A 25847-nucleotide genomic window follows, 5' to 3' on the forward strand; every position below is an offset into this window, starting at 1 on the left:
ATAATCTGTGGCCATATTGAAGAAAAAATGCAGATTGTGAATAGATTACAGTCTCCCATCACTGTAAAAAAAGCCCACTCTGTGTGTAATACATTTTCCTGTTTAACGTTACATTACTATACTGACAATATCTGAATGTCTATTATACTAACAAATTGGGTGGTCTTTAATTAAGTATTTTATTGACTCATGCTAAACTACAACGGTCAAAATGTTACCAACAAGCAGACCGGCGAGCGATAACACCATTCAAATTATGTTAATTTTATGATGCCTTAGAAACAATTCAATTTGTTTCGTATAGACATTTGCCTATAAAGTCAAGATTCCGATTAGTTTATAGGATAAACGGTTTTAGCATCTAACACAACATTTATCGAACACAAACCCCACACGATTAAAATATAGTGCCCATTTGGAAACTATGAAATTGCTTTGTAATAAAAAAAACTACCCCTCCAGATGAACCGTATTTAGTAATTCTAGGAAGAAAGGAAATGAAGAAAATTGATTGAGTAGTGATTATTTTCAGTAAAATCCACCTAACTTGGCAGTTGGCATTAATTTCTTTCTTTGATAATATCAATGTGGTCAAACAAAATGCATAATGTTCACTTAGTAAGCACGATACAAATATTTGGGAAAGTTCCATATTTTTTCACCTGAGCTACGGTTTGCAAATTTAAAGATCTCAACGGTGCTGTTAAAATGTCCATTTTTAATCGTTCAACTGCAAAAAAAAGGTTGGACTATAAATCAAAAACGTAACATTAAGTGGGTAAAGATGACGGACGTTAAATTTGATTATGAAACGGACGTAAAAACCTTATTCTTTATTTATTCGCATGCTATGAAAAGTTAAAGGCCCGTGGTAAGTTATTATTTATTGTCATGTACAATTTTCCCGACAATAAACACAAGATCTGATTTAAATCGGTCGATTTACTCTCTTTGATGGCTAGTACAAGTAGTTAAGATTATACCATTATAATTTTCTGTTATACTCAAAATAAGTGTAATTATAATTTTAAATTTTAGCGCATGTGCGTGGTGATACCTACTCCTAGATCAAAAATGCCCAAAATTACTGTTTAAAAACCAATTTTATAGGGAAAACTGTAAAACGCATTACATCTTTAGAAAGAACCCTCGTGTAGGCTGAGAACATCTTGAAAATATTTTAATTTTAAATGCAAATTCCTTCCATAATCTTAAATAAAAAAAATTTCTAACGTTTCTCATTCGTGATCAATCTAATCGCTATATTTATGTCGCTAAATCGAGAGGTTTAGATTTAATATACAATACCGTAAAGATGTCCTCATAACAAGAAGTCAAATGGCGTCAGATCAGGTTCAGAAGATCGTATAGGATAGGCGATTCCATCGTTCCTCTGCATCTCCGAATCCAGTGATTTGGAAATAATTGGATGATGTACTGATTTACTTATGACCGAAACAGTGTCCATGGAAAAGGGCCGAAACCGAAAAAAAACGTTTTCGAGGAGATCAAGGGAAAGTTATCTAAGAACATTCTGCTTTTTCATATCGTTGAGGGGAAAGAAAAGCGATGGCGTATTCAGTTGCATATTGTTGGACAGGGAAAGGCGGTTTAATTTCAACGAAAAAGAAGCTTTAAATCAATTTAGGATTTATGTGTTATGGCGTGCTTTTGTAGCGAAAATGTTTCGGTAACATATTTGAACACGTGTCGCTTGCTATCAGACCAGGTATCAGACGGATCGCTCTTAAGGCGATGGCATTGGGAAAATATGATTTCGAGCTTAACCACATTTCGGTTTGCGCCCAATCGCCCCGCGACTCCAACAAAATATTTGGAATTTTTCGGCTATTCAAACTACCGATACGCGTGAAGGAGTGCGCTCGTATCACCAAGCATCCCTTTTCAAAAATAAGCGAGGAAACTAAAAAGTTCCTGTTATTGTTTGAAGGCCCGTATAGTATAAAAAAGGCGTTAGGGATGTTGACATGTTTATTTATGTATTGCTGAATCCCGAAAATGATTGTGAGTGTTTCACTTTTCCCAAAAAAAAAATATTTTATCAGGACAGTTTAATTGATCCAATGCTGTACTTTTAGCTTGGGGTGCCATAACAGATACTTAATGAAGTTAGAGTGTGAAAGTACGCGGGCATTGCCAGGAAATATAAATCTGGCGCTAAAATCCGGCGCTGGCTGGTTACGTGAATGTAAAGAGGGAACCGCAATTTCACTTTTGAACATCGCTTACGGTTTACGGACAAATATTTCTTCCTCATTTAACACCAGCGCCTGGTTTAGGTACCTATCTAGGTACTGTAAGTCAATAAACTGTTCCTACCACTAAATGTATTTTACTAAGTTGATTGCGTTCGTTTATGAAAAAAGTACTCCAAATAAACTGAATTGGTCCTGCCCTGTTGGGTTCTTTTCTAACCACCCGTCGTGCAATGCATGGGCCTCATAAAATTGGGAATTCAAATCATATTCCTCGAAATCAACGAAAATATACGAAATATAGTATGAAAATTAACAAACACTTAAGAAATATTCGTGTTTACCCACAACGGGTACAAATCTTGCAAAAAATGGCTTTCTTCACAACTTGTAAGTATGGGGGTGTGCATAGAAATACGGTTAGATAGGCCGATGAACAAACCCAAATATATAAAGAAGAATCCTATACAACTGAATACCGAGCGGTCCTCGAGATCTACGCATCCATAATTTTTACAATAACTGTTTGGCCCGATAGTCTACGATAGCGATCGGATCATTGTACAGGTAGACAGACAGACACCAATACAAAATTATAAATGATCTCGAGGATCGTTAATAATAATTGATTGTTAGCTATTTCCACTACGTACCTGTTGTAACTTAAGCGTTTTTAAGTTCATTAAATCAATCAGATGAAATGATTTACGTTTATTGAAGTTACTTACATAAGAGAGTTGGAACACGACTCGCTGTTAATATGACTAAATTTGCTTAAAAGTCACTGATATGCACCTAAATAAATAATACTACGAGCTGATGAATGTGCAACGAAGAAAATGACTTAACTTTAATGAGGTTCTTATTGAATAAGTCCATCAGGATTACTGAATTCTGAAGAACGAATGTTAACTACAATGCCTACTGAGAACCTTCGCAGAAGGGCCTTTCCTGAAACTACTTAGATTGTCTGATGAGCTGTCCAGAATTCGCAGAAGGTACTAACATAACATGACATTTCATCTACTCCTTACATACGTGACTAACAAATGATTTTATCCGTATCTACTTAATACCTAGTTACAAAATATGCATAATAACAATTACAACTCAACAGTACCTTTCTACAGCGCCATCCTTTCATTAGGTTTTAAGCGCAGAGAAAAAAAATTCCTAAAAATGTAGAATTATCCCGACTCCTGCATTTATCCGTAGAGAAGTTATTCAAATGTGAAAAGACAGCGCCTTATAATCCAGTAGATTTATGACGGTTTTTGGGGAATTTTTCGAAAGATAAAAAATCCCTTTAATTGATGTCCGTCCGTCTGTCTGTCCGTCCGTCTTCTAACTCGAAAACGAAAAGATGTCAAATCTTCGCCATCGATTTCTACGAGTTCAAAGATCAGTGCTATTGAACATGAGCCGGATTAAAAGTTTCCGACTCTGAGCTAAGTGTCAAAAAATTCCTATACGTACTGAAATTCGTATGCGATTCTTCGTATCTTGTTAACGTTTTGAATGTGTTGTCCTTTAAACATTCGCATCATTGCTTTTGTTAATATTATTGTTAGAGTTAAAGTATATTCTACTTCTAACACAGGGACTTCTATGATACATAAATACAGGGTGTCTAATGAGTCGATTGTCATCCGGGAGACTATAATAAAAATAAATTTCAAAAAATTTGTATGTCAGTTATTTACCTAATGAGGCCGTTTCAACTAAAATTTTTCTACTTGGTTATTTGAATGAGATGAGACTTTTAATTTGGATTGAATTCGGTGACTAAACCCAACTGTTTTTGCATTATTAAAGCGGCAGAAAGGTCGTAACTAAGTAATGCTACTACGAACTTGGCTATCATTTTGGATATGTGGGCACGTAAAAATGGCACTGATTCCTGAGAAGGCTCAATATTCCGGTCATTTTTAGACAAAAGTTACCGTGCAACAGCCTTTCGTTCAGCGTCGATGAGGATCCTAGAAACAAATGAGAAAATTGTAGGCATTTGAATTTAAACAATTTTAAATCGCCACTCGCTGCCGAGAACAAAAAGAGGTATCCGATTATAATGTTAACAAAAGTGAAGCGTAGAAATAGAAAGGATTAGTCATAGTGACGAGATCTAACTAAGCAGCTAATGAAGAGTCTAGATATTCCGATGAGGGCGGATGTGCGAAGTTTCAAGGATATTCCGATCCTGAACTGCAACACCACGACTGTACACGCGAACAATAACAACCGCCATGTGACTGCCGACCCAAATCTCATTATGTAAGACCTTATATACGTTCACTTTCCAAAAACGTTTAATTTTCCTGATAAATTCGTGTCAGTTTCAATTTGAAACAAATAAACGTCGAAAATGTGTCGGGATGATAAGTCCTCTACGTGGATGTAAGTAATACCACTTTCACTTCCCTGTGAAGCGGAGACCTTGATCAGAAACAGGTAAAAATTATTCTCGAGGGCAGTAATACTGCAAACTGATTTGTTCGCCTACTCTAACGCGCTAATTTTATAAATAATTACGGGTACGATGTCTAAGGAAAACTGTACAAGTGGAAAGAGCAATTAATTATAGACTCTAGAGATTCCCAAAAACTTATTTAACGTTTTATATAATCAATTAAAAAGTCTATTAGATATTCTCTAGAACGCTAATTAAGTAACGATTCGCAATCGTACGTGCAAATTTAAACGCGACGTGTCATTAAGGGAAAGAAAAAATACAATCGGTTAACCTTGAATGAACATGGGGCAAGGGGTCGGCCCTGTATGTAGGGCTCAGACAGAGTTACGCGATAGTGAAAGTTATACATTATGGTTACTTTCCCTCGTTCTCATAACATAATGCCAACATAACAATGGCATATTAGAATTACATGAGCAACGTTAGCGACTACTGTTATATCTCTTTCTCACCTGGGCGGATATATTCAATTGCGGTCCTATTTTAAAAGGGGGCAAGGTAACGTAGGGATTTCATTCTGTGTAAGGGGAGCTTTATGGCGGCAAAAGAAATTTTTGGACTTAATCGATCTAATTTAATCGGTTTATTTTAAGATTAGCATTTTATTGTTAATATAAATCGATTGCAGTAGTATTATACAACAGTTCCCCCTCTTGACTAAAGTATTGTGAAAGTACATTTGCGGCCCCTGCGCGGGCCCCGTTGGCGACGAGTCTCCTTGGCGAAGCCGGTGAAAGCAACTGAAACGCTCGGAATGTTAGCCTGCAATTCGCGGTCTAACAAATGCGAAATCGCACTATTGGTTTAAACATTCAATTACGAGTTAAAATAGAACCCGCGCGACCGCGCTCTCTTAAAACCGCTACAACATAAAAAAGTTGAGTAACGAACAGCGCGTTGCCGTCTGCTCTATGCGACCTTGAAAGCAGAGAAAGAGAAGTTGTGAGCCAGCCAGCTTAAGAAAAAAAAACTCGTCTGTAGTGGGGACCTGAAGAGAAAAGAGGGGAAAGTAAAGGGAGAAATTAAGAGCTAGTAGTATTACGAGCGGTTTCAGGAGCAAAGCTTCCTTTTTGAGTTAATTTGCAACATCGGGAATGGCGCTATTTCCAAAGTGTTGTTGAAATAAAATTGGCCCCCGGACGGAATCCAATACTTTGTGTGTTGTACGAATACCATACAGCGGTAACGGCTGCTTGTTGTGAAGGCTCGAACTTCTCGTTCACTTTTACTTTCATTTGTGGCGCAACACAGTGCAGAGTGTCGTGGCCCAAAAATAATATCCACTCTATGTGAAGTTTAAGTAAAGAGCGTAAACTTGTGGTCGATTATTTCTCTGTGCTATGAGGTGGACTAAATTGTCATGTCACAGTGCTGTGCTGCGCCCTTTGGTACTCGTGGTGCTCCCGAGGATACGACAAACGCACTCACGAGTGCTCAATAGGATTACACTATTTTACGGGTGAGTAATCTCTGGACGTTAGCCAGTGTGTACTGCCTATCCTCCCGCCAACAACTTGTTGCTCTTTATTAAATACAATTAGACACCCTTTCCCAATCTTTCAGTTATTTATAACCTCCAATTAACAAGCCGCAATCTTAAATTTTAACACAATTGCCATACACCAAAACTATCGTATTTCTCACTTTTCTCTATTACGTGTTCGTAATAGATATTTAATTACAAAGCCAACGACGTAATTAACTCAATTAAAGAAACAATCACAACTAAATAGAATTGCGACAATAAGGCATACTCGTGCTTTCAGGTGATTTTCGACCGAAATATTTATTTCGCCATGTACTCTGAAGAACAAGATTCCCACGGTTTATTAACTTTGCATTACGGCAAGCATCATGCAACTATTATAGAAGAAATCAAAACGTGTTTTACATCCGAAAATTTTGCGGATATGACATTTATTTGCGACGATAAAACGGCACTTAGTGCACATAAGTTAATAATGGCATCTGCGAGTCCTCTTGTTCGCCGTATTCTTGGCGAAAGTATCCACGCTCATGGGCCGAGCGTAATACTCATCCCCGGAATCAAAAGCAGCCACTTTAAACACCTTTTGGATTTCCTTTACAACGGGCAAGCGTGCATTAAGGTAAGTTTCGCAAGGCGCAAGTTTGCGTAATCAATTTATTTGCTTATCACCAGTCTAGCGAATTGGAGAGTATACAGGAACTATTTGAACTATTGCAAATTAAGTCGGATATGTGGCAGTCTTCGGAGGCTAACGATAAGCAGTCGGTCGACAATTGGTCACATAGCGACAATGAAAATTCAATGCCGGTACAAGTAAAAACGGAAGAAAGTGCGGAGGACGAAGATAAAGAGGAGGGCGAAATCAAAGACGACGACGACGACGAGGACGACGAAAGTAACCATACGCCTACAGAACGACGAAGCTCATCGCCAAACCCCGTTAATCTTTCACTTAACACAAAACCACCCGAAGACGGACACGACACGGAGGAAGAAATCGAGAATCAGGTAATGAGAGCCGTAACCACTTTCATTTTCTTTATTTCGCTCTTTACAGAAAGCGGGACAGAAACTTGTAAATACATTAAAAATCGGACAATCCACAGTAAAAATAGCGCCAAAGGTTCACGAATTATCCCAATTCCACCACCATCGAGTGAAACGCAAAACCATGTACATCGAACCAATCGATTTAAAACATCAGGAAGAATTCGTCCCTTTAAAACCACCTAGTGGAGAACAAGAACTAATGTCATTAGTACAAAGTCCGGATAATTACGTGGTGACACCGCACCGAAAGAGAAGGCCGGGATTTCATAACTCTCCAGCTCAAAATCCGCCTTTTGTTCCTTTTTCACCCTCTTACATCGACGACGGGGTACATCGGCATCGTTACAAAACGGTGCGACATCCTCTGCTGGCAGCGCATCACCCTCTTTCTCTATCGGCGCCCCCTTTCGTGGCTGAAAGAACGCACACCCCTACACCAGGACAGCATTCCGATACATCTGGACCGTCCGACAATGTCGTAGTTAAATATCGTCCTCCCAGCGCGGATCAAGGAATTTCTTCCGAATCTTACCAGCAATTCGAGCACACTTGGGGTGCATGGTCGTTGTGTCAGGCGCAAGTAAACCCTGTGGGAGATGATAATCGGGAGTCGTCTGTGTTGTTTGTGGGCGGTAGTGACGATAACAATGAAAGTTCGCCTTCCGCAGGAAATAGCAGCAAACAAAGCGGACACGCCGGACAGGTGCGGGAATATCGTTGTGAATATTGTGGTAAACAGTTCGGAATGTCGTGGAACTTAAAAACTCATTTGAGGGTACACACAGGAGAAAAACCTTTCGCATGTCGACTGTGCGTGGCCATGTTTAAGCAAAAAGCGCATTTATTAAAACATTTGTGCTCTGTGCATCGTAATGTGATATCTTCTAACGAAGGGAATGTTGGTCGGTTTAACTGTTGTTTTTGTCCCCTATCTTTTGAATCGTTACCTGAGTTAATAAGGCATTTATCCGGACCACATAATAACCTATTACTAAGTAAAAATATGCACGAACTTAAGTAAATTTTATTACAGGTAATTGATGACGAAAATTGCGGTCGTACACTATACATTTTCGAGAACGACCGCTTTTGCGTCTCTTGGAAAAAATGTGATAATGCAAACCCGTTAATACCTTTGTTTCTTAAAAATTCAGTTTTCGCAGGCAACCCTCAGGGATCCTATTTATAGTGCCTACATCACTGAGAGGTATTATTATGAGGGGACCTATTATGTTAAGCCAGATAGTTACTTAAAAGTGTTAGTTTTGTAAAATATGTACATAATTGTCAACCGTCGTTGTGTTCAGTCGATATAGCTTACGATTTATTAAGTAGTGACAAATCACAAACTTTATTGCCAATTCGGCTGGCCCGAATTTAAAGTTGTGTTAAACCTTAACGAACTGACCAATTCCGTTTTTAAATTATTAGTACGTTAATAAATTATTTTCATTTTGTTCACGCATAAGCGAAGGGTGATTTTTCATATCTGCGCTTACAAATACTGTGTATTTTAAAGTCGATAGGCAGCTGAAAATTCGCATCGTTCGCTTATGTGGTTGCATATCTACCTACTAAATTATTCAGTAACACCTCTAGCTTTTCTGTATATATTTTGTATAATTTTACTTACTACAGACCAAAGAACTAAATTTTAGAAAATTCAGGCAGTGACAGAGCCCCCGTTGCGTATGGGGTAAGTGTAATTACGCGATAACGATTAATCTCGGTGCGATCTCATATTTCTCAAATTTACAATAAAGCGCTATAAACAAATCCTACCGCTGGGAAAACGCCCAAATTTACCCTAATTTTACGTTCTCCCAAATAGCAAACAGTTTACTTCGGATACCTACCATTTTTAAATTGTAATGAAATTAACTCGTTTTAGAAGAAATCTTGATGCAGCCATGAGACGATTTTGTGCAAATTGTAGTACAAATGCCTTTAGATTATTTTTTTAATTAGTTAGTACCTATACAGTTTTGTACATATTGTGTTTGAATAAATCGTTTCGTTCGTAAGTTGGTCTAAATTAATGCAAGAATTAGCGACGCGCGTTTTTATTGTATATCTTAATTTAGAGCGACAACAGTTACTTTAAAGACCATCTTGTCGTTAATGTACAGTTAGGTATTTACGGGAAACCTCACGGAAGATGTACAGGTTCAATATAGGTACGTGATAACAGTGGGACAATACCAAACGGGCATATGTAAGGATTATTAATGAATATTGTCAAACCGTTGTATGGAACTCCGTTTTCAGTTCAGAAGGTTATTATAGGACGTTGCCGTCAGGTGTTAATCAACTGATTTTTGCTAATTAAATGTTAAGATATGGGCGGTCATTTCACTAATTAATGGATGTAGATTGACATATTCCAATGGAAATTCTTTTTTACGGTCACGCAAGGTGCTGAAAGTCATCGGAGATTGATAGTGCCTACATTTCAAATAGCGGTAAACGGTGTATAATATAAATGCCGCAAATGGTGTCTTTCTTCATAATAGCAAGATGAGAGCCAAAAGCGGTGCCGTTTTTGTTCTATTGTCGGTCGCATTTACTTCGGCGCAGATTCCAAGTTTTGGGTGGTGTCCCGATTATACGCCAATGGAAGATTTTGAAGTTGATCGGTTTTTGGGTAAATGGTACGAATCTGAGCGTTATTTTACGTTTTCGGATGTAACCAGCCGATGCGTTGTTACCGATTATGCAAGAGCATCGAGCGGAAGAATATACGTATCCAATGAGGTCACTAATAGAATGTAAGTTTCATGCTTTTACTTTACCGTACAATTTTATTATATATATATATTCGAATTTAGCACCGGCGTTAAGCGTGTTATTGGTGGTCACCTCGAACTCTCCGGGAAAAAAAATGAAGGGAAAATGAATGTAAAATATGCCACCACGCCAATTTCTACAGAATCTACATTAATTGTATTAGACACGGATTACGATAATTTCGCCGTTATATGGAGTTGCTCTGGATTTGGGCCATTCCATGCACGTAACGTTACCAAAATCTTATTTAATCCGACTGCATTTACGTTTCGTTTATAGAGAATGTTTGGGTTATGACACGAGAACGATTAGCACCTGGCACGGTAATGCAACGAACATACGGAGTCCTAGATAAATTTAAAATCAATCGCGCATTTGTCGTTAAAACTGACCAAGAAGGATGTGCTCTCGTTGCATCCGATATCAACGCAACTCATGGAATAGTCCCGATTTCTACCGTTCCTGAAGTTGTAGGCGAGCAGCAGAAGTCTGCAAGTTCAGAAGAAGTTCAGGATCCCAAACCGAGCGAGAATCATTCTGAAGAAAAGAAAATGGAATCGGTGGAAATTGAAGGACATGCTCTAAACAAAGCTGCCTAGTAGACCTTTTAAGTGTACGGTATTTATTTAATTTATTCACAAATATCACGCCTTAAAACTGAAATTAGAAATGTATTCAACGAGAAATATGTTAGGGAGATGCTACAATTTCGACGTTTTATAATGGAGGTAATTTGTATTGTATTTGAGTTTTTTTATGTTAAATTTTAATTGACCGAAATTTTTAATTACCAAATTTAAAATTACTGTTTAAATTATCATTAAAAGTGAAGGTTATTTAAATCTTTCCTATTTCATTTATACCTACACTTCGAAACATTCATCAATTTTAGTGGAGGACAACGGACATCGTTCCGTTGCGTCCTACAATAAAAATAGGTTTTATGTAAATTAGTCTAAATTACGCCTAACAAATGTATTTCTTAACATGTATTGATAAAAAGATAATGAGAAAATGCGTGATGTCAATTTTATTAGGGGCCGTCCAATAAAATCCCGGAGCGCGTTTGAATAAAGCTAAAAGTAGGAAGCAATAGAAGATGTACGAGTACATATGTATTTATATTTTAACTTTATAAGTAACAACGATGAACATCGATGGACTTGAAGATGAAGAGATTTCTGCTATGTTTACACTACTGTTATCAGTGTTATCTTTTTAACAAATTTCGATCAGTGAGATTTTCAGATCATCATTTCAAAACTGAAATTAATTATTCATTTAAGACTTATGATTGGCATGCTTCAATTAATCATAATTTACGCCCTCTTAATGGTCTATGAGGTGGTACTGAATGTTTTTATTGCCCCATTGTGTCCCATTTGAAAATTGTAGCACGGGTTTAACTCGTGTTAATCGTTCCACTACAAACCTGACACCACAAACTTGAGCCATATATTTAATTAAAACATTCTTGATAAAAAATAGTTTAAATTTCTCCTTCTGTTCTGGATTAAATTTTTTTGCCTTTTTAAATTCACTAAAAGTTGATCTGAAAGTACTCCAATCCTGAGTAACAAATTGAAATTCTTTTTTTTTAAATTAAAGATGAGGAACTCAAAGTATTCATCAGCTCCTGGAATATAAGGCGACAAACCTTGATTGCGCCGCGGGTTCCAAAGAGTTACGCAGCTACGCCACTGGGTAACATTGATGTGACCTGCAATACTCAGCTTAGGCGATGCTGACAAGGTTTTCAATCGCAGAACACCTGTATATGGTGGATGTTAGTACCTAATTAATATTTTTATCATAAAAGCTTGGCAGCGGTTGATAAGAGATTTGAAAGTATAAGTAGGTACCTAGTAAATAACAGAAATTAACTCTCGTTGAAATAAATATGGTAAAATAAGGTACGTCATATACTTTGGCCCTTTGAATATGTTTAAGGCTAATGTAACCCTTCGTATTAAATTAAGAAATTATAAAGGAAGAACGCTTAGCAGTTTTGTCATTATGAGAGTGGTACATCAAACATTATTTTTTTGATTTACTAGACTAAGGCCTACAAGTGCGCATACAAAGAGAAATACGTTATTTTTTTTTAAAAATCCATTTTACCTGGCGATCACTCGATATATCGAGAGTACTACGCACCTCTTACCGTTTTAAAAGGTACATTTTCAATAAATGTCGCTCTTTCAAAGGTAGTATATGTATCTAACTAATTCTAATTTGGAAGGTTTAGTTTGAAAGGTCGTTTTGAGGCTATGGCATTTTTATGAAATGTGTAAGTATATATCTCTGATTATGGAAAGAGTCAATAACTACATCACTTAGTTCAATTTAAAGGGTTCATTTATAACTCGGCATGAAAGTGTAATTTAAGGTGCTTTTGAAATTAGGTAATTTTTAAGAGAAGTGAAGTTTCAATTATATGGCAAGTGTCTATACAATGATCGGTAATTTTTAAATATATACGAACAATCCCCTAAACGTGGATTAAAGTTCAACTCCGTAGTACATAATTATTTTTATTTTATTGTACTTATGTTTCAATGGGCCGTCTAACTTTTCACCATTGTGAAATTGAGACAACTTTTCAGAAACATTGCTTTCGTATCTAACCGTCAGATGTGAGAGCGCTATATCAAGTATTCTTGTCTTTGATTGATTGTGTTTTTAGAGTAAGCGCAACCCTCCCTATAACTGCTCATAAAAGTGTAACCTTATACGGTTTGGAAATTATGATTGAGAGTCGCTCTATTGGGAGGGTGGTACTTTGTTGATTTTTGTCTTTTTTGGTTCATTATGCTTAAAAATTCTGTCAGCAACTCTTACGGATAACAAAAGCTACAAAAGCATTACATTAATGATTTTTCTTTATTTGATTCATTATTTGCATAATGGACTACACATTATCCTATAACTGCGCACGTTTTGAAATTACTTGTCTTTCATAACCTTTACCTAGTTTGGGGAAATTCGATTTTACGTGACAGTCATGGTTGCAAAGATATAATTACTTTTGTAGAAATTAGTTTTAGGGTAATTAAATTAAAGATCGATCTATCGTAAAAGGTAGGTACCAGCCTTACATAGGCGGTGGTCAATTGGTCATCTACACTGAATATGCGAATAATTTGAAACCAGTGTATTTTCATGCTCAGGTATAGGGTGTGGACTATTCACATATCATTATTAAAAAAAAACCAAAATATTTGGCAAGAATTACTACCCTCGCAATTAACGATCCCCAAGCACGTTTTTCTTAATCATTGTCGAGAAACCTTTACACATAAAATACATCAAAGGAACAAAAGCGCATTGCCTGGCTACCAAAAATATTCGCATATTAATGCAAATATCAAATCGAACCCACCCTTAAGCTGTATCTGTAATTTCTCTAAAAATGTTTTTCTGATGAATCAAATGTTCACACGTGCTTCCTTTAAACTCCAAATCGAATTTCCAATTGCAGTTACCTAACATTGATTAGTAATGTTAGGTAACTGCAATTGGAAATTCGATTTGGAGTTTAAAGGAAGCACGTGTGAACATTTGATTCATCAGAAAAACATTTTTAGAGAAATTACAGATACAGCTTAAGGGTGGGTTCGATTTGATATTTGCATTAATATGCGAATATTTTTGGTAGCCAGGCAATGCGCTTTTGTTCCTTTGATGTATTTTATGTGTAAAGGTTTCTCCCGGGGTATGAATCCCATGTATATATTAATCATTTCTGTTCATTCAATCTTCTTCGACCCTTAAACCAGAACATGGTCAACTAAAATGTATTTCCATCTTGTGCGTATAAAACTATAAATATATCGGATCTATACAATAGAAGCAGAAAACGTGAAAGTAAATTCGTTTAGCTTTAGCCGCTTGTGAGCACTTTCAAATTGTTTTTTCGATTTTAATAGCCCTTATGGACATTTCATACCTTAACGAGAATACAAACATGAAATAATTTTTAATTTCTGATCGAATGACACCAATACCAAGTCTGTAAGTGGTGTAGTCCCGGAGCCTTTGTAACTCAGACAGACAGACAAGAGCGCACTTATTTTTTGAAAGTGAAAGTGCACTAAAAATGTTAGAATTGGCCGTGATCAGAAAACTTGTTTTTACACAATTTAAGAATGTACAAAATGTGAACATTTGCAAATGAGTTCAAAACGATAATAGTATATTGAAAGACAAGTGTTGTGACCTATTGTAATACGACTATCTTGTGGCACGAGTGGCGACACGAAGCGTAGCCACGAGTGTCCGCAAGATAGGAGTATTACAATAAAGCATTGTAACACGCGTTTTTCATACTATTTTTTCTATTTCGGTGCTTTAATTTAATTAAAAAAATCATTATCAGAAACTATAGGGAACATTAGAACTAACATGTTTTATGTTGGGAACACTTTTTATGCCGTTAAGTTTTAGGTTGGCAGCGTAGTAAGACTGACATTTTGAAGTTCAAACGTGGAAGTACCCAACGAAGTACCTACTTGTACTAACTAGTAACTGCCAACTTAAGATATGAGTTACCAAAAAAAAAGAGTATAATCACTGTCTTTGTACAACTGTTTTAGACCGAAAACAGTTGTACAAAATCATCATTGTGACACCGAAATAGAAAAAATAACTTTAAAATTGTCAGGAAGTAGATTTTTGGCATAAGGAAGTCCATGTGTTATGAGCGATCTAGTACATCTTTTTATTGAGGCAGCGTAAATCTATCAAGACTATCGCAATACCGTAGTTGTCAAAGTAACTGTCTTCCTTGAACGATGGTTGCAAGAAGATGACTTTTATATTTATTTGTTGTAGAGCGTCTCTTATATCATCCCAATTTCCAAACTTGCGATATACCGCTGTAAAATTTCCCCCTTTCTAGAGTAGTTCATCTCTGAAAGCTTTGGAGATGTAGAAATGTATTTTCCTCGAAAATCCAGCGTAAATTTGTGTGAAGTGGTATATAATTTTTGTAGTATAATTGCGATTTTATTTAAGCGGCAAGTGTCCTAAAAAAATCCCTCTGAGAGAGAGTGCACTTTGGATTCCCAGCTAATTGTGGGTTTATAGTTAGTGAAGGACATATATTTTTCTCTTATTTTGTAATTGGCATTGTGATGCATACAAATGGTAGACCCCCGTGTATACAAACAAGCATGGAATTTATTAATTTTCATTGCATTGCAATTAGGAAAACCAATTCATGTACTCGTCATTTTTAATCATCTAATACAATCACGTTCATTTCATCGTCCTTGTGTTAGTAGTCCTCATTTTGCTAGTTGGAAATCAGTCTGTGACGTTGATAACGCTTGAATTCTAATTTCGATTTGGACTTTTTTGCTTTTCAAAAGATGTTCACTTCTTTTCGATCAATGAGCTGCATCTACTACTACGGACAGTAAGCGAAAACACAGTGGTAAAAAGGTGGTGTAAAAACATGATGCAGACTGGTTATTATGCCCACGAATAACCATTTATGCAACTTTCTGAGATATTGCGAAGCAATTCATAGTGATAATAGCTTTTTCGCGTTGGCATAAACCGAAATATAAAGAAAGTGTGAGGGAAATTATTCAAGTTATTGTATAATGTGAAAGTCGAATGCAGTATAAAAAAGAAAAATGTAGTAGGTGTAGTATAATTTTACAATATGACATAACCGAAGAGAAAGATCTCCCTTTTGTTACCTGACAAAACTATTCAATTTTTTCGATACCGAAGGGTAGATTTTATATCTTTCAGGTCAATTGGGATTTGGCAGGATCTATGGTTTATTTTCAGGTGAAAATAAATAAGTAATTAAAGAACCCCTTCAGTTCGGGATTTAACAACGAGTTCGTAAGCTTTCGGTGGAGAGCACAGTAACGGGCGTTGGTTCAGGTTTCATTTTTTGTATAGTCAGCAGTTAGTTAAGCGCCATCTTCCCACTATTGAACTCTAAAGTTGTTTACAGAAAGCAGTGCGAATTCTAATATGCCGAAAATGTAGTCGGAACTTTAATAGACAACCTTGAAATATTGTTTTAATTATTAGTGACTAATATGAATACTAATGTAATACAGTGTATACTATTATTTTTGTTAACTACTTCTTTTGTTCCCATTTCCAATGGAATGTTAAATATTTTCATAAATTCCGAGGAGGTCCAAAAGCTATTAGGTGAGTATAATATTATTTTTAAATGTAATGAAAACAAAGCAATTGTACGTTACCCTTACAGCATTGTCTTCAGTACATCGACCTACCTTTAAGTTTTGCTTTATTGTATACCAGTTTAATAAGGCGATGAGGAACGAGTTACTTTCCTATTCCCATTAGCACTGAATGACCTCTTAGATAGGTACATAGTAATTTGGTCATCTTCATGTTAGCTAGTCCAAAGCACAGATTAAAAAAAAAATTTTATTTGTAGTAACAGTATACCTATCCATTCCGTTAGAAATATTTTGATCAATAGAAAATTCAAGAGCATGCGTGTTACACAAATATCTCCTATTGGTAAGTGCATTTCCAATCGAATTTTTTGTTAAAAATCGAATAGTATTACTTTGCGACTATTATCATTATTGATGACACAATTCGAATACTTCAGAAATTGATGAAGTTTGCAGAAAACGGCTCTGGAAAATATATGGAATTTGGAAGAGTTTTTATTACTTTTGATAATCTTTACTAATAATAATACTTTCAATTATTTGTTAGTTTACGAAGTTGTTTTTCATCAACCAACAGTGAAATACGCGCGTTTTTCTCATCACTATAAAAAGTGTTTCGTGACAATTACCTATATAATTCAAACTTCTTAATCTGAAATCGCTTGCTTGTTTATTCCTACTAGATTTTCCTTGGTGTGAGTATTGCCCTGGCTATCAGTTCAAATATTTACGACGTTACATATACTGTTATTAAAAAGCAATAACACCAAAAATACGTAAGAAGAACAGATTAACATTAGCCGTAAGTCAATGAAGTACACTACACCCAGATGAAGCCATAAGACTTAAACGACCATTCCAAAATCAAATGGAGTAAAGAAATACTCTGCTGCTATTGGATGTCGAGTAGAAGTATTAGAAGGATGTTTGTCGCATTTTAATCTAAACTTTCGTTCATACAACCTGCAGTTCATACAAGAGCTAAAGCCTTAAGTTTCAAATCTACGAGCACAGTTTTGTAGAAGGCTTCTGAACTTTATACAGGCGTACATTTTTTGAGAAATTTAATAATCTTTGACGAAACACCCTAAAACCCAAATGACACATGAATTACCTCTCCATTGGTCCATACTTTCTCCAAAATGATAATGAAGAAACCGTAACTATGAAATCTCAGCGATAGACTTTCTGTTTCCACAACTGCGGAGGCAACGTTTTCCGTAAGTAAGCTTTGGTTATCGACCAATTACACAATTATAGTATTGTGGGTACGCTCCACGCAGATCTTTTATACTGTGCCTAAAAAATTTATTCTGAGGTTAGCAGCCAATCAGGTTTTTTCAATTCTGTATTTTAAAGGAGAACTAAATGGTATACTTTTAGAGTTTTATCTGAAACCGTCAAGAAAATCTAAATTTCAGGGCTATTTTGACATTAAAAAGTTGATATTTACCTGACTAGTACTGTAATATTTTTGCCTAGTTATAAAGACTGTATAGTTGAAAAGTACAACGCGTAAACTGCAAACTGCATTAAAAATGACACTGATTGTTTTAATTATTTTGAAATCTCTATGGAAACAATTAAATAACGTGATTTTAGCATGCGTGATTAAGTATCAAAATTTCACACATATAAATAATTTAATTTGGAAATGTTACCTACATGTTGTGGTTTCAGGTAAAATTTTATACATAATACGTCATGAAAGTGAGTCCACCTGAGTTGGAGGCATTAAAGAGATACTCGGACGCCTCGTACTTTTCAATAAGCTTCCGCGTCATGTAATTTCAAACAGTTCCAAGATTGGGCTACTAGTTCAAAACCACTTAGTAGGAATGATCGTTGATGGTTTTGAAGCTGGTCTGTGCACAGTCTCCATATTCTGTGACTTGCAAAAGGCATTCGATTGCGTTGCACATGACATACTGATCAATAAACTAAACCACTACGCATTTGACGCTATTAGTGTAGAACTTATTCGCTCATATTTATGTGGCAGAAAGCAATGCACTTACGTTCATGGATGTACATCTACTTTTATAAGTGTAAATAGGGGGGTACCACAAGGGTCCATTTTGGGACCGGTATTATTCTTAATTTTTGTTAATGATATACATCACGCCGTACCCGATGCTCATCTCACACTGTTCGCCGATGACACTACTGTTTCAGAGCTGCGTGACGATGTGGGGGAGGCATCCGCGGTCGCAGAACAATCGATTAGGAAAATTGCAGATTGGTTCCATGCAAACGAATTATATATGAATATGAAAAAAACTCAAACGTTAATTTTTTCGCATAAAATAGAAAATGCAAACAGTGTTGAATCGGTGAAATTCCTGGGTGTTTATTTAGATCCCAAATTAAACTGGTCCTCTCATGTTGACTACGTTTCCACTAAGATTAGCCGTAACATATATGTTATACGGAGGCTATATGGACAGGTAAGCGTGAAAACTCTGGTTTTAGCATACTATGGTCTAATACATTCTCACATTAACTATGCAATTTTTTGTTGGGGACACTCTCATCATTCGAAGCGATTATTTGGCCTTCAACGCCGGGCTCTCCGCGCTATTACAGGAACCCCTTACAGAGCAGATATCAGGAGTAAATTCAGCTCTTTGGATATACTCACGTTACCATGTTTGTATACAGGGTGTTTTTTTGGGAGCTTTAGTTAAAAGTTTCTGGGAAAGTAAAATAGGTAGGTTTTTGAAAATTTGTACTTAGGAGTTACGCTGAAGGCCGAATCGATGTAAAATATTTTCAAAATGGCCGCACTTCCGGAAACACCGGAAGTAGATAGTAACTTCGTTATTTTAAATAGCAACCCCAATTTTTTATTGGGTTTTTGGATTCTACGTAAAATTTCAGTTCTTTGGATACCCATATATCGATATCTGCCATTTATGGTCTTTAAGTTATTTTGACTTTAAGAAAAAAAATGGCGGATGCAGCTGATACCTTGATAATTGATTACTTGAAAACGGTTGTAGTCATGGCAACCTATGTTTATCAGTGCATATAGAATGAATACACCTTTCTTTTAGTGTACTTAAAAAAAAGTTAAGTTGCGTAAGACCGCCCCTATGGAGATCCAAATTTATGAAACTTCAAAGACTAAAAACTCAGTTTTTTTAAATGGAATCACCATTTTCTTAATATTGCATGAGATAAAGAATCGAAATGGGCATATTTTGACAATACATGTTCCTATAGCTATCTTTAACAGTTTCTGACTTATTCCCATTTTATTGAATTGACACTATTTTTTTCGAATTATCTTTTTAGTAGCCGGCCATGATTTTATAACAATTGAATTTTAAACAATTCTAGTGACACTAATCCGTCACCTACTGTTATAGGTTAACATAAGTTTTTCAAAAATCGAAAAATTACCTATTTTTGAATTTAATTGTTATTTATGGTGAAATGGACAGAATCGCGGCACATGCTTGCCGTACATTCATTCAAACACTGGAACGAAATTGTATGAATTTTGGAAATGTATCCCCAAATGCACTACAAACCGTTGAAGCACAAGTGAATATTTAAGAAAATGAATTGAATTGCAAATGCAAGATTAACAAAATAAATTCAATGTAAAATATAAAAAACTACGTTGAAATTTTTTGTATGGAATTGTTGTTAGAACAGATATCGCATTACCTCTCTGAATTTTTACACTTATACGTTGTTTAAGAAATTCAGTTGAACGACTCTGTCTAGATTTCTCAAAAATTTTCCGTCCTATATCCTTAATGAATGACTTATTTATTAATGAATTATTTAGACTAGAATCAATGATATTAAAAAATCCTTTTCTTGATGTGTTTAAAATTCGATTGTTATAAAATCATGGCCAACTGCTAAAATGAAAATGCAAAAAAATGGCATCAATTCAATGAAATGGGAATAAATCAGAAAATGTTAAAGATAGCTATAGGAACATGTAATATCAAAATATTCCAATTTCAATTCTCTATCTCATGCAATAGTAAGAACATGGTCATTCCATTCAAAAGAACTGAGTTTTTGGACTTTGAAGTTTCTTAAATTTGGATCTCCATAGGTGCGATTGTACGCAACTTAATTTTTTTTTAAGTACACTAAAAGAAAGCCCTATTCATTCTCTATGCACTGATAAAAATGGATTGCCATGACTATAACCGTTTTCAAGTAATCAATTATCATGGTACCATCTGCATCCGCCATTTTTTTTCATAAACTCAAAATAACTTAAAAACCATAAATGGCAGATGTGGACATGTGGGTATCAAAAGAACTGAAATTTTACGTAGAATCCAAAAATGCAATAAAAAATAGGGGTTGCCATTTAATATAACGAAGTTACTATCTACTTCCGGTGTTTCCGGAAGTGTGGCCATTTTGAAAATATTTTACATCGATTCGGTCTTCAGAGTAACTCCTAAGTACAAATTTTCAAAAAGTTACCTATTTTACTTTCCCAGAAACGTTTAACTAAAGATCCCAAAAAAACACCCTGTATATATGCGTGTCTACTGTATGCTAAGCAACAATCACATTGCTATACTCTACAAAATCAAATCCATAATTACCGTACCAGGGGTGGTGAACTGGTGAGGCATCAATATATGAGATTGCAATGTAGTAGATATGGGGCCAATTATTACAGTCCTCGTTTTTTGAACAAGTTACCTCGCAACGTAGTAAGGCTACCATCCAAAACTTTCAAAACTAAAATTAAGACATTTTTAAAAAAACAAAGTTTTTACGACATTAACGAATTCTTGAGCTGCCAATGGTCCTCATCCGATTTCAATGTAAGTTAGTCATTAAATGTTTTTGTCCCTTGTTTTTTATCCTTTTCAGAATTGACGTTTGTAAACAAAAAATTTTTGTGTTAACAACAATAAAGATTATTATTATTATTATATTATTATTATTAAAGTTACAGCCCTTTGAATTTTCTTTCAAAATTGGTTTCTTTTCTAGTCTATAACTTTTGATTGAGAAGTCTAATCGAAAAAGTACGAATTGTTTTGGATTCTACGCTCCAAAATTAATAAGAAAAAGTGTTTTCCCGAGAAATTTTGGTGCAGTCGATTTTTGGTAAAAAAGGAAGGTTGTACACTGCCTTTTTTGAGGCCCTCAAAAAAAATTGTCTCAGATCGACCCGGAAAAACAATTTTCTTATAGAATGTGGCCTGTAGAATCCATAATTTCAAACAGTTCCAAGATTGGGCTACTAGTTCAAAAGTTACAGCCCTTTGAAATTTTTTTCGAAATTGGTTTCTAGTCTATAACTTTTGATTGAGAAGTCTGATCGAAAAAGTACGAATTGATTTGGATTCTACGCACCAAAATTAATAAAAAAAAGTGTTTTCCCGAGAAATTTTGGTGCAGTCGATTTTTGGTAAAAAAGGAAGGTTAAACACTGCCTTTTTTTGAACCCCGAAATAAAAATTGTTTCAGATCGACCCGGAAAACAATTTTCTTATAGAATGTGGCCTGTAGAATCCATAATTTCAAACAGTTCCAAGATTGGGCTACTAGTTCAAAAGTTACAGCCCTTTAAATTTTCTTTCGAAATTGGTTTCTAGTCTATAACTTTTGATTGAGAAGTCTGATCGAAAAAGTACGAATTGTTTTGGATTCTACGCACCAAAATTAATAGGAAAAAGTGTTTTTCCGAGAAATTTTGGTGCAGTCGATATTTGTTAAAAAGGAAGGTTATACACTGCCTTTTTTGAGGTCCGAAAAAAAAATTGTCTCAGATCGACCCGGAAACAGAATTTTCTTATAGAATGTGGCATGTAGAATCCATAATTTCAAACAGTTCCAAGATTGGGCTACTAGTTCAAAAGTTACAGCCCTTTGAATTTTTTTCGAAATTGGTTTCTAGTAGGGAATGCAATCCCGCAGCAAAATTTCAATCCCGGTATTTGCGAGATTGTTAGATGTTAATCCCGCGGGATCCCGGAATTTGCGGGATCTCGCAAAACTTTAAATAAATTGGCATATAAGCAATTCTGTGCGGTTAACTTCTGTATTACAATAAATCGCTAATTATCACAATATTTAACAAAGTACCTTCGGCCTAACTTAGAACTCAAAAAAACCTTACCTGTAAAGCACAACAAGTCTTCTAAAGTGCCTCAAAAATCATAGTACATTTTTAACGAAAAAAGTTTAACAATTATTTAAAAAATAATTCACCAAAAAATAATTCACCGTTATCAGTTTCATTAACAAAGTAAACAGAGTCGTCCCCTTGGTCGACAAATTCCTCAGTCCCGCAAATCCCGCGGGATCCCGCTCCATTTATGTGCGGGATTAATCTCGCAAATATGCTGCGGGATCCCGGTATTTCGGGATCCCGCAATCCCTGTATTGCATTCCCTATTTATGGTCATTTTCCAGTACTGTATGACACAGTGATTATGAGAAATTTAAAGGATTTTCTGGTCCAATCCATTGCATCCCTTATTAATCTCAAAAACGGCCAAACACTTTTACACATGTTATGTATGTAATGTATGTATGTATTTTGTATGTTTTGCCACAAAACTGGAAGCAGAAGTTTGTTTCTTGAAGTATATGTATCTACTACTAAGTTTAGCTGCGCTTGCGTATGTAAAATTGCTGAAGGGTATATACTGTTGTTTCTGTTATTTCAACGGACGTGTTCAGTTAAATAATTTAATTATACATATGTAATTGAAAATTTTGAATCACTGATTCATCATCAGACCTTGCTGAAATATTTTTCAGCAAGGTCTGATGAAGAATCAATAACCCGTAATCGATTACCGAAGAAAATAATATATATAATCTCAATTATTTCAATGTTTTCAATTACATACGTACGATATAATTACACAAATAATTTAAAATGGAACACTATCTCAACAGAGTCAATCATTTAACTTAGCTGTTAAAAATTGTATTCTAATTAGTAATTACATTACGTTTTACAGGTTTGGATGCTGAGCTTTACTATGTGAGAAATGGTGTGATTAATCAGCACGCCCTCAATTTTGTCATACCTGTTTCTTCAAAAATTGATTCATTGCATTTTACCTGGCAAAATTTGGGTAATCTGGCGGTAGGTCCTACAATTACAAACTTATCTCATACTAATAACTGCAATTTCAGCTACAGTACAATGTAAACTTAGATGTACAGCAGCGTGAAGCATTTGAAGGACTCGACTTTAATATCTCAAAAACTGGACTGGTACCCACAAACGAACAAACGTTTAGTATACACATGCCATGTAAGGGATTCTTAAGTTCCGAATCCGACGTTCTAATTTCAATCAATATTGCATTGATTCCAATACCAGTAGCCCTGAAAATACGAAGAAAGAAAATTTGTATGAAGATCGAAAATACTCTAAACACTCAAGCAGTCGACGCAGTAACTATTCGTACTAGTTCTGTTAAAATATTTTATTACGCAGCGGTTTGCGCCGGAATTTTGGCTGCAACGTCCATAATGTGTATTGCGGGCGTCTACATTAGAAATAAACAACCGACAACAGCTGATGAGCCTCCCACAAACCAATCATTTACGTCATTTCTTCCTACAACAATACGCAATCCCACGACGTCATCATCCTACAGTAGTTTCCGTAGAATGCCCAGCTATTCTTTAATTGAGGAACGTCCAACATCAAAAGATCTTCAGGATCGCGTGGCAGAACTCACGATTCAAAGATGCCGCGTCTGTTTGCAAAACGTGGTGCTGGAGGGAACGTTCAGTAGAGTGTACCATGGAACTTACACAAATGAAGGGTCGGAGGAGGAAGAGGTTCTCGTCAAAACAGTGACGGATCACGCTTCTCATATTCAAACTTCACTATTGCTACAGGAAGGAATGTCCATGTACGCTTTGAAGCACCCAAACATTCTAAGTATATTGGGGGTCTCGTTTCAAGAGAATTCTCCCCCATTTCTGCTGTATCCTTTTCATAACTATACAAATCTAAAAGTGTTCCTTCAAAAATGTAAAATGTGTTCCGAAGGGGTCGCCCACACGCTAACCACGCAGGAAGTGGTTGATATGGCTCTGCAAATTATAGAGGCAATGAATTACATGCACAAAAAGCAAATACTACACAAGGATCTCGCTGCCCGTAACTGCGTGTAAGTTGGCGTTTCTCATCACAAACCTTAATAATTAGTTATTTCAGCGTGGACAGTAGATTGAAAGTTCAGATAACAGATAACGCTTTATCGCGCGATCTATTTCCATCAGATTACCATTGTTTGGGTGATAACGAAAATCGGCCCATTAAATGGTTGGCACTAGAAGGCTTGATAAGCAAAACATTCCTCACACGTTCCGATGTTTGGTCATTTGGAGTACTTTTATGGGAACTAACTACACTCGCTCAACAACCATATGTTGAAATAGATCCGTTTGAAATGTCGGCTTATTTAAAGGACGGATATCGATTAGCTCAACCCATTAATTGTCCTGATGAGTTGTAAGTAATTCCAAGACATAATTTTGTTTTTAAATTGTTGTGTAGATTTGCAGTGATGGCTTACTGCTGGGCTATGCATCCTGAAGATCGGCCGACGTTTGTACAACTACAGGTGTGCTTGAAAGAATTTTACATGCAATTAACTCGTTACGTATGAGTTGTTTGGAAATTTTGTTTGGATTAAATTGAGACTGTTGAGTTTCCGCTAATGGATTTGAAGTTACAAAGAAATTGTTAAGCCAGATAAACTGCTTGGAAATGAAGATGCAGGGGATGCCACTGAACAACGCGAATCACTGTGTTCAATTCCATCATTACATTTATATTGTATCGTTTTCATTCTTCAGCATTGCTGCGTTGTAAATGGAGCAACTATATCTGAATTTACAATGTAACATGTTCATTTCATCACATGTCAATGGAAGAAGAGTGTTTAAAACCTTTTTAATGCAATTGCATTAATAGGTACAAATAAATGGGAATAGAATCTTTGCAATTCAGTATTTTCAGTGTTTGTGAATATTTTCCAATCTAATGATCTTTTTGTTGTTAGGGATTTTTTAACATACCCTCAATTATCAAACAAAAATAGTATTATTGTGATTTTGGATGTTGGAGTATCAAAATAAGACATGCGAGTGTCTCCAAAAAATTATTCAAACACGGATAGTACTATTATGGTTTGATTGACACAATAGGTACCTACCTATTTGCCATAGTCGAATAGTTACGGTCGCATACAAATACGTGGTGAATAATGAATCGTTCGTAGTATAAATATATCCAAATTGAAGCAAACATGAATCATCATGTATTTTGCACCCAGTATTTACATTCATTATGCAATTTATGTTTCTGTAAAAAATAAGTCTGTACGCCACGTCTTGGAAGGTAATTATAACACTAACGTCACAACGTGATTAGTTATGGTAATAGAATTATTTTGCAATTTTACTAATTAAAACAGAAAATTTTACTGAGGGATACGCAACATTTCACAAAGTAAATATTTGCAATAATGCAATAGTACTTCATGTGCTCTGTTTGCTTAGTGTTATTGTTATCTACAACTGGACATAGTATTTTGGCCCAGTTTTACTTCACCTGGTAATTCTTTAGACTTTAAAGTTTTTTAATATTTAGAATTGGAACTTCAACTTGACCTATAACACTA

The 25847-nt window shown here is 35.7% G+C and overlaps 3 protein-coding genes and 1 long non-coding RNA gene across 4 annotated transcripts; 3 read left to right on the forward strand and 1 right to left on the reverse strand.

Annotated features, from left to right (window-relative positions):
- Nucleotides 1-3567: 3567 nt before the first annotated feature.
- Nucleotides 3568-4012, reverse strand: LOC116165618. Its single transcript, XR_004144180.1, has 3 exons — nucleotides 3920-4012; nucleotides 3693-3873; nucleotides 3568-3603 (listed from the first exon to the last, which is right to left on the reverse strand). It is a non-coding gene; the product is annotated as an uncharacterized LOC116165618 (long non-coding RNA).
- Nucleotides 4013-5301: 1289 nt separating this feature from the next.
- Nucleotides 5302-9252, forward strand: LOC116165615 (transcription factor Ken). The gene is made up of 4 exons (XM_031480204.1): nucleotides 5302-6148; nucleotides 6456-6797; nucleotides 6851-7186; nucleotides 7236-9252. Exons 2-4 carry the CDS (start codon nucleotides 6486-6488, stop codon nucleotides 8247-8249), a joined length of 1662 nt encoding a protein of 553 aa, XP_031336064.1. The 5' UTR covers nucleotides 5302-6148; nucleotides 6456-6485; the 3' UTR covers nucleotides 8250-9252.
- A 116-nt stretch (nucleotides 9253-9368) lies between these two features.
- Nucleotides 9369-11024, forward strand: LOC116165616 (apolipoprotein D-like). The gene is made up of 3 exons (XM_031480205.1): nucleotides 9369-9996; nucleotides 10057-10241; nucleotides 10295-11024. The coding sequence occupies exons 1-3, from the start codon at nucleotides 9746-9748 to the stop codon at nucleotides 10612-10614; spliced, it is 756 nt and encodes a 251-aa protein (XP_031336065.1). The 5' UTR covers nucleotides 9369-9745; the 3' UTR covers nucleotides 10615-11024.
- A 4905-nt stretch (nucleotides 11025-15929) lies between these two features.
- LOC116165472 (tyrosine-protein kinase Dnt) lies at nucleotides 15930-25176 on the forward strand. The gene is made up of 5 exons (XM_031479935.1): nucleotides 15930-16195; nucleotides 23160-23287; nucleotides 23338-24329; nucleotides 24377-24673; nucleotides 24719-25176. The coding sequence occupies exons 1-5, from the start codon at nucleotides 16078-16080 to the stop codon at nucleotides 24828-24830; spliced, it is 1647 nt and encodes a 548-aa protein (XP_031335795.1). The 5' UTR covers nucleotides 15930-16077; the 3' UTR covers nucleotides 24831-25176.
- The last annotated feature ends 671 nt before the right edge of the window (nucleotides 25177-25847 follow it).

Source organism: Photinus pyralis, unplaced genomic scaffold, assembly GCF_008802855.1.
Source record: "Photinus pyralis isolate 1611_PpyrPB1 unplaced genomic scaffold, Ppyr1.3 Ppyr1.4_LG3a, whole genome shotgun sequence".
Classification (NCBI taxonomy): Eukaryota; Metazoa; Arthropoda; class Insecta; order Coleoptera; family Lampyridae; genus Photinus; species Photinus pyralis.

What these genes read in the sequence shown, in the direction of transcription:
- LOC116165615 (XM_031480204.1), top strand. Translation starts at nt 6,486, where the DNA reads ATGTACTCTGAAGAACAAGATTCCCACGGTTTATTAACTTTGCATTAC. An exon ending in ACGGGCAAGCGTGCATTAAG is followed by an intron (nt 6,798 to 6,850) that starts GTAAGTTTCGCA and finishes GCTTATCACCAG; the next exon opens with TCTAGCGAATTGGAGAGTAT. An exon ending in AGGAAGAAATCGAGAATCAG is followed by an intron (nt 7,187 to 7,235) that starts GTAATGAGAGCC and finishes CGCTCTTTACAG; the next exon opens with AAAGCGGGACAGAAACTTGT.
- LOC116165616 (XM_031480205.1), top strand. Translation starts at nt 9,746, where the DNA reads ATGAGAGCCAAAAGCGGTGCCGTTTTTGTTCTATTGTCGGTCGCATTT. An exon ending in AATGAGGTCACTAATAGAAT is followed by an intron (nt 9,997 to 10,056) that starts GTAAGTTTCATG and finishes ATTCGAATTTAG; the next exon opens with CACCGGCGTTAAGCGTGTTA. An exon ending in ATTTGGGCCATTCCATGCAC is followed by an intron (nt 10,242 to 10,294) that starts GTAACGTTACCA and finishes TTTCGTTTATAG; the next exon opens with AGAATGTTTGGGTTATGACA.
- LOC116165472 (XM_031479935.1), top strand. Translation starts at nt 16,078, where the DNA reads ATGAATACTAATGTAATACAGTGTATACTATTATTTTTGTTAACTACT. An exon ending in GGAGGTCCAAAAGCTATTAG is followed by an intron (nt 16,196 to 23,159) that starts GTGAGTATAATA and finishes TACGTTTTACAG; the next exon opens with GTTTGGATGCTGAGCTTTAC. An exon ending in ATTAATTGTCCTGATGAGTT is followed by an intron (nt 24,674 to 24,718) that starts GTAAGTAATTCC and finishes ATTGTTGTGTAG; the next exon opens with ATTTGCAGTGATGGCTTACT.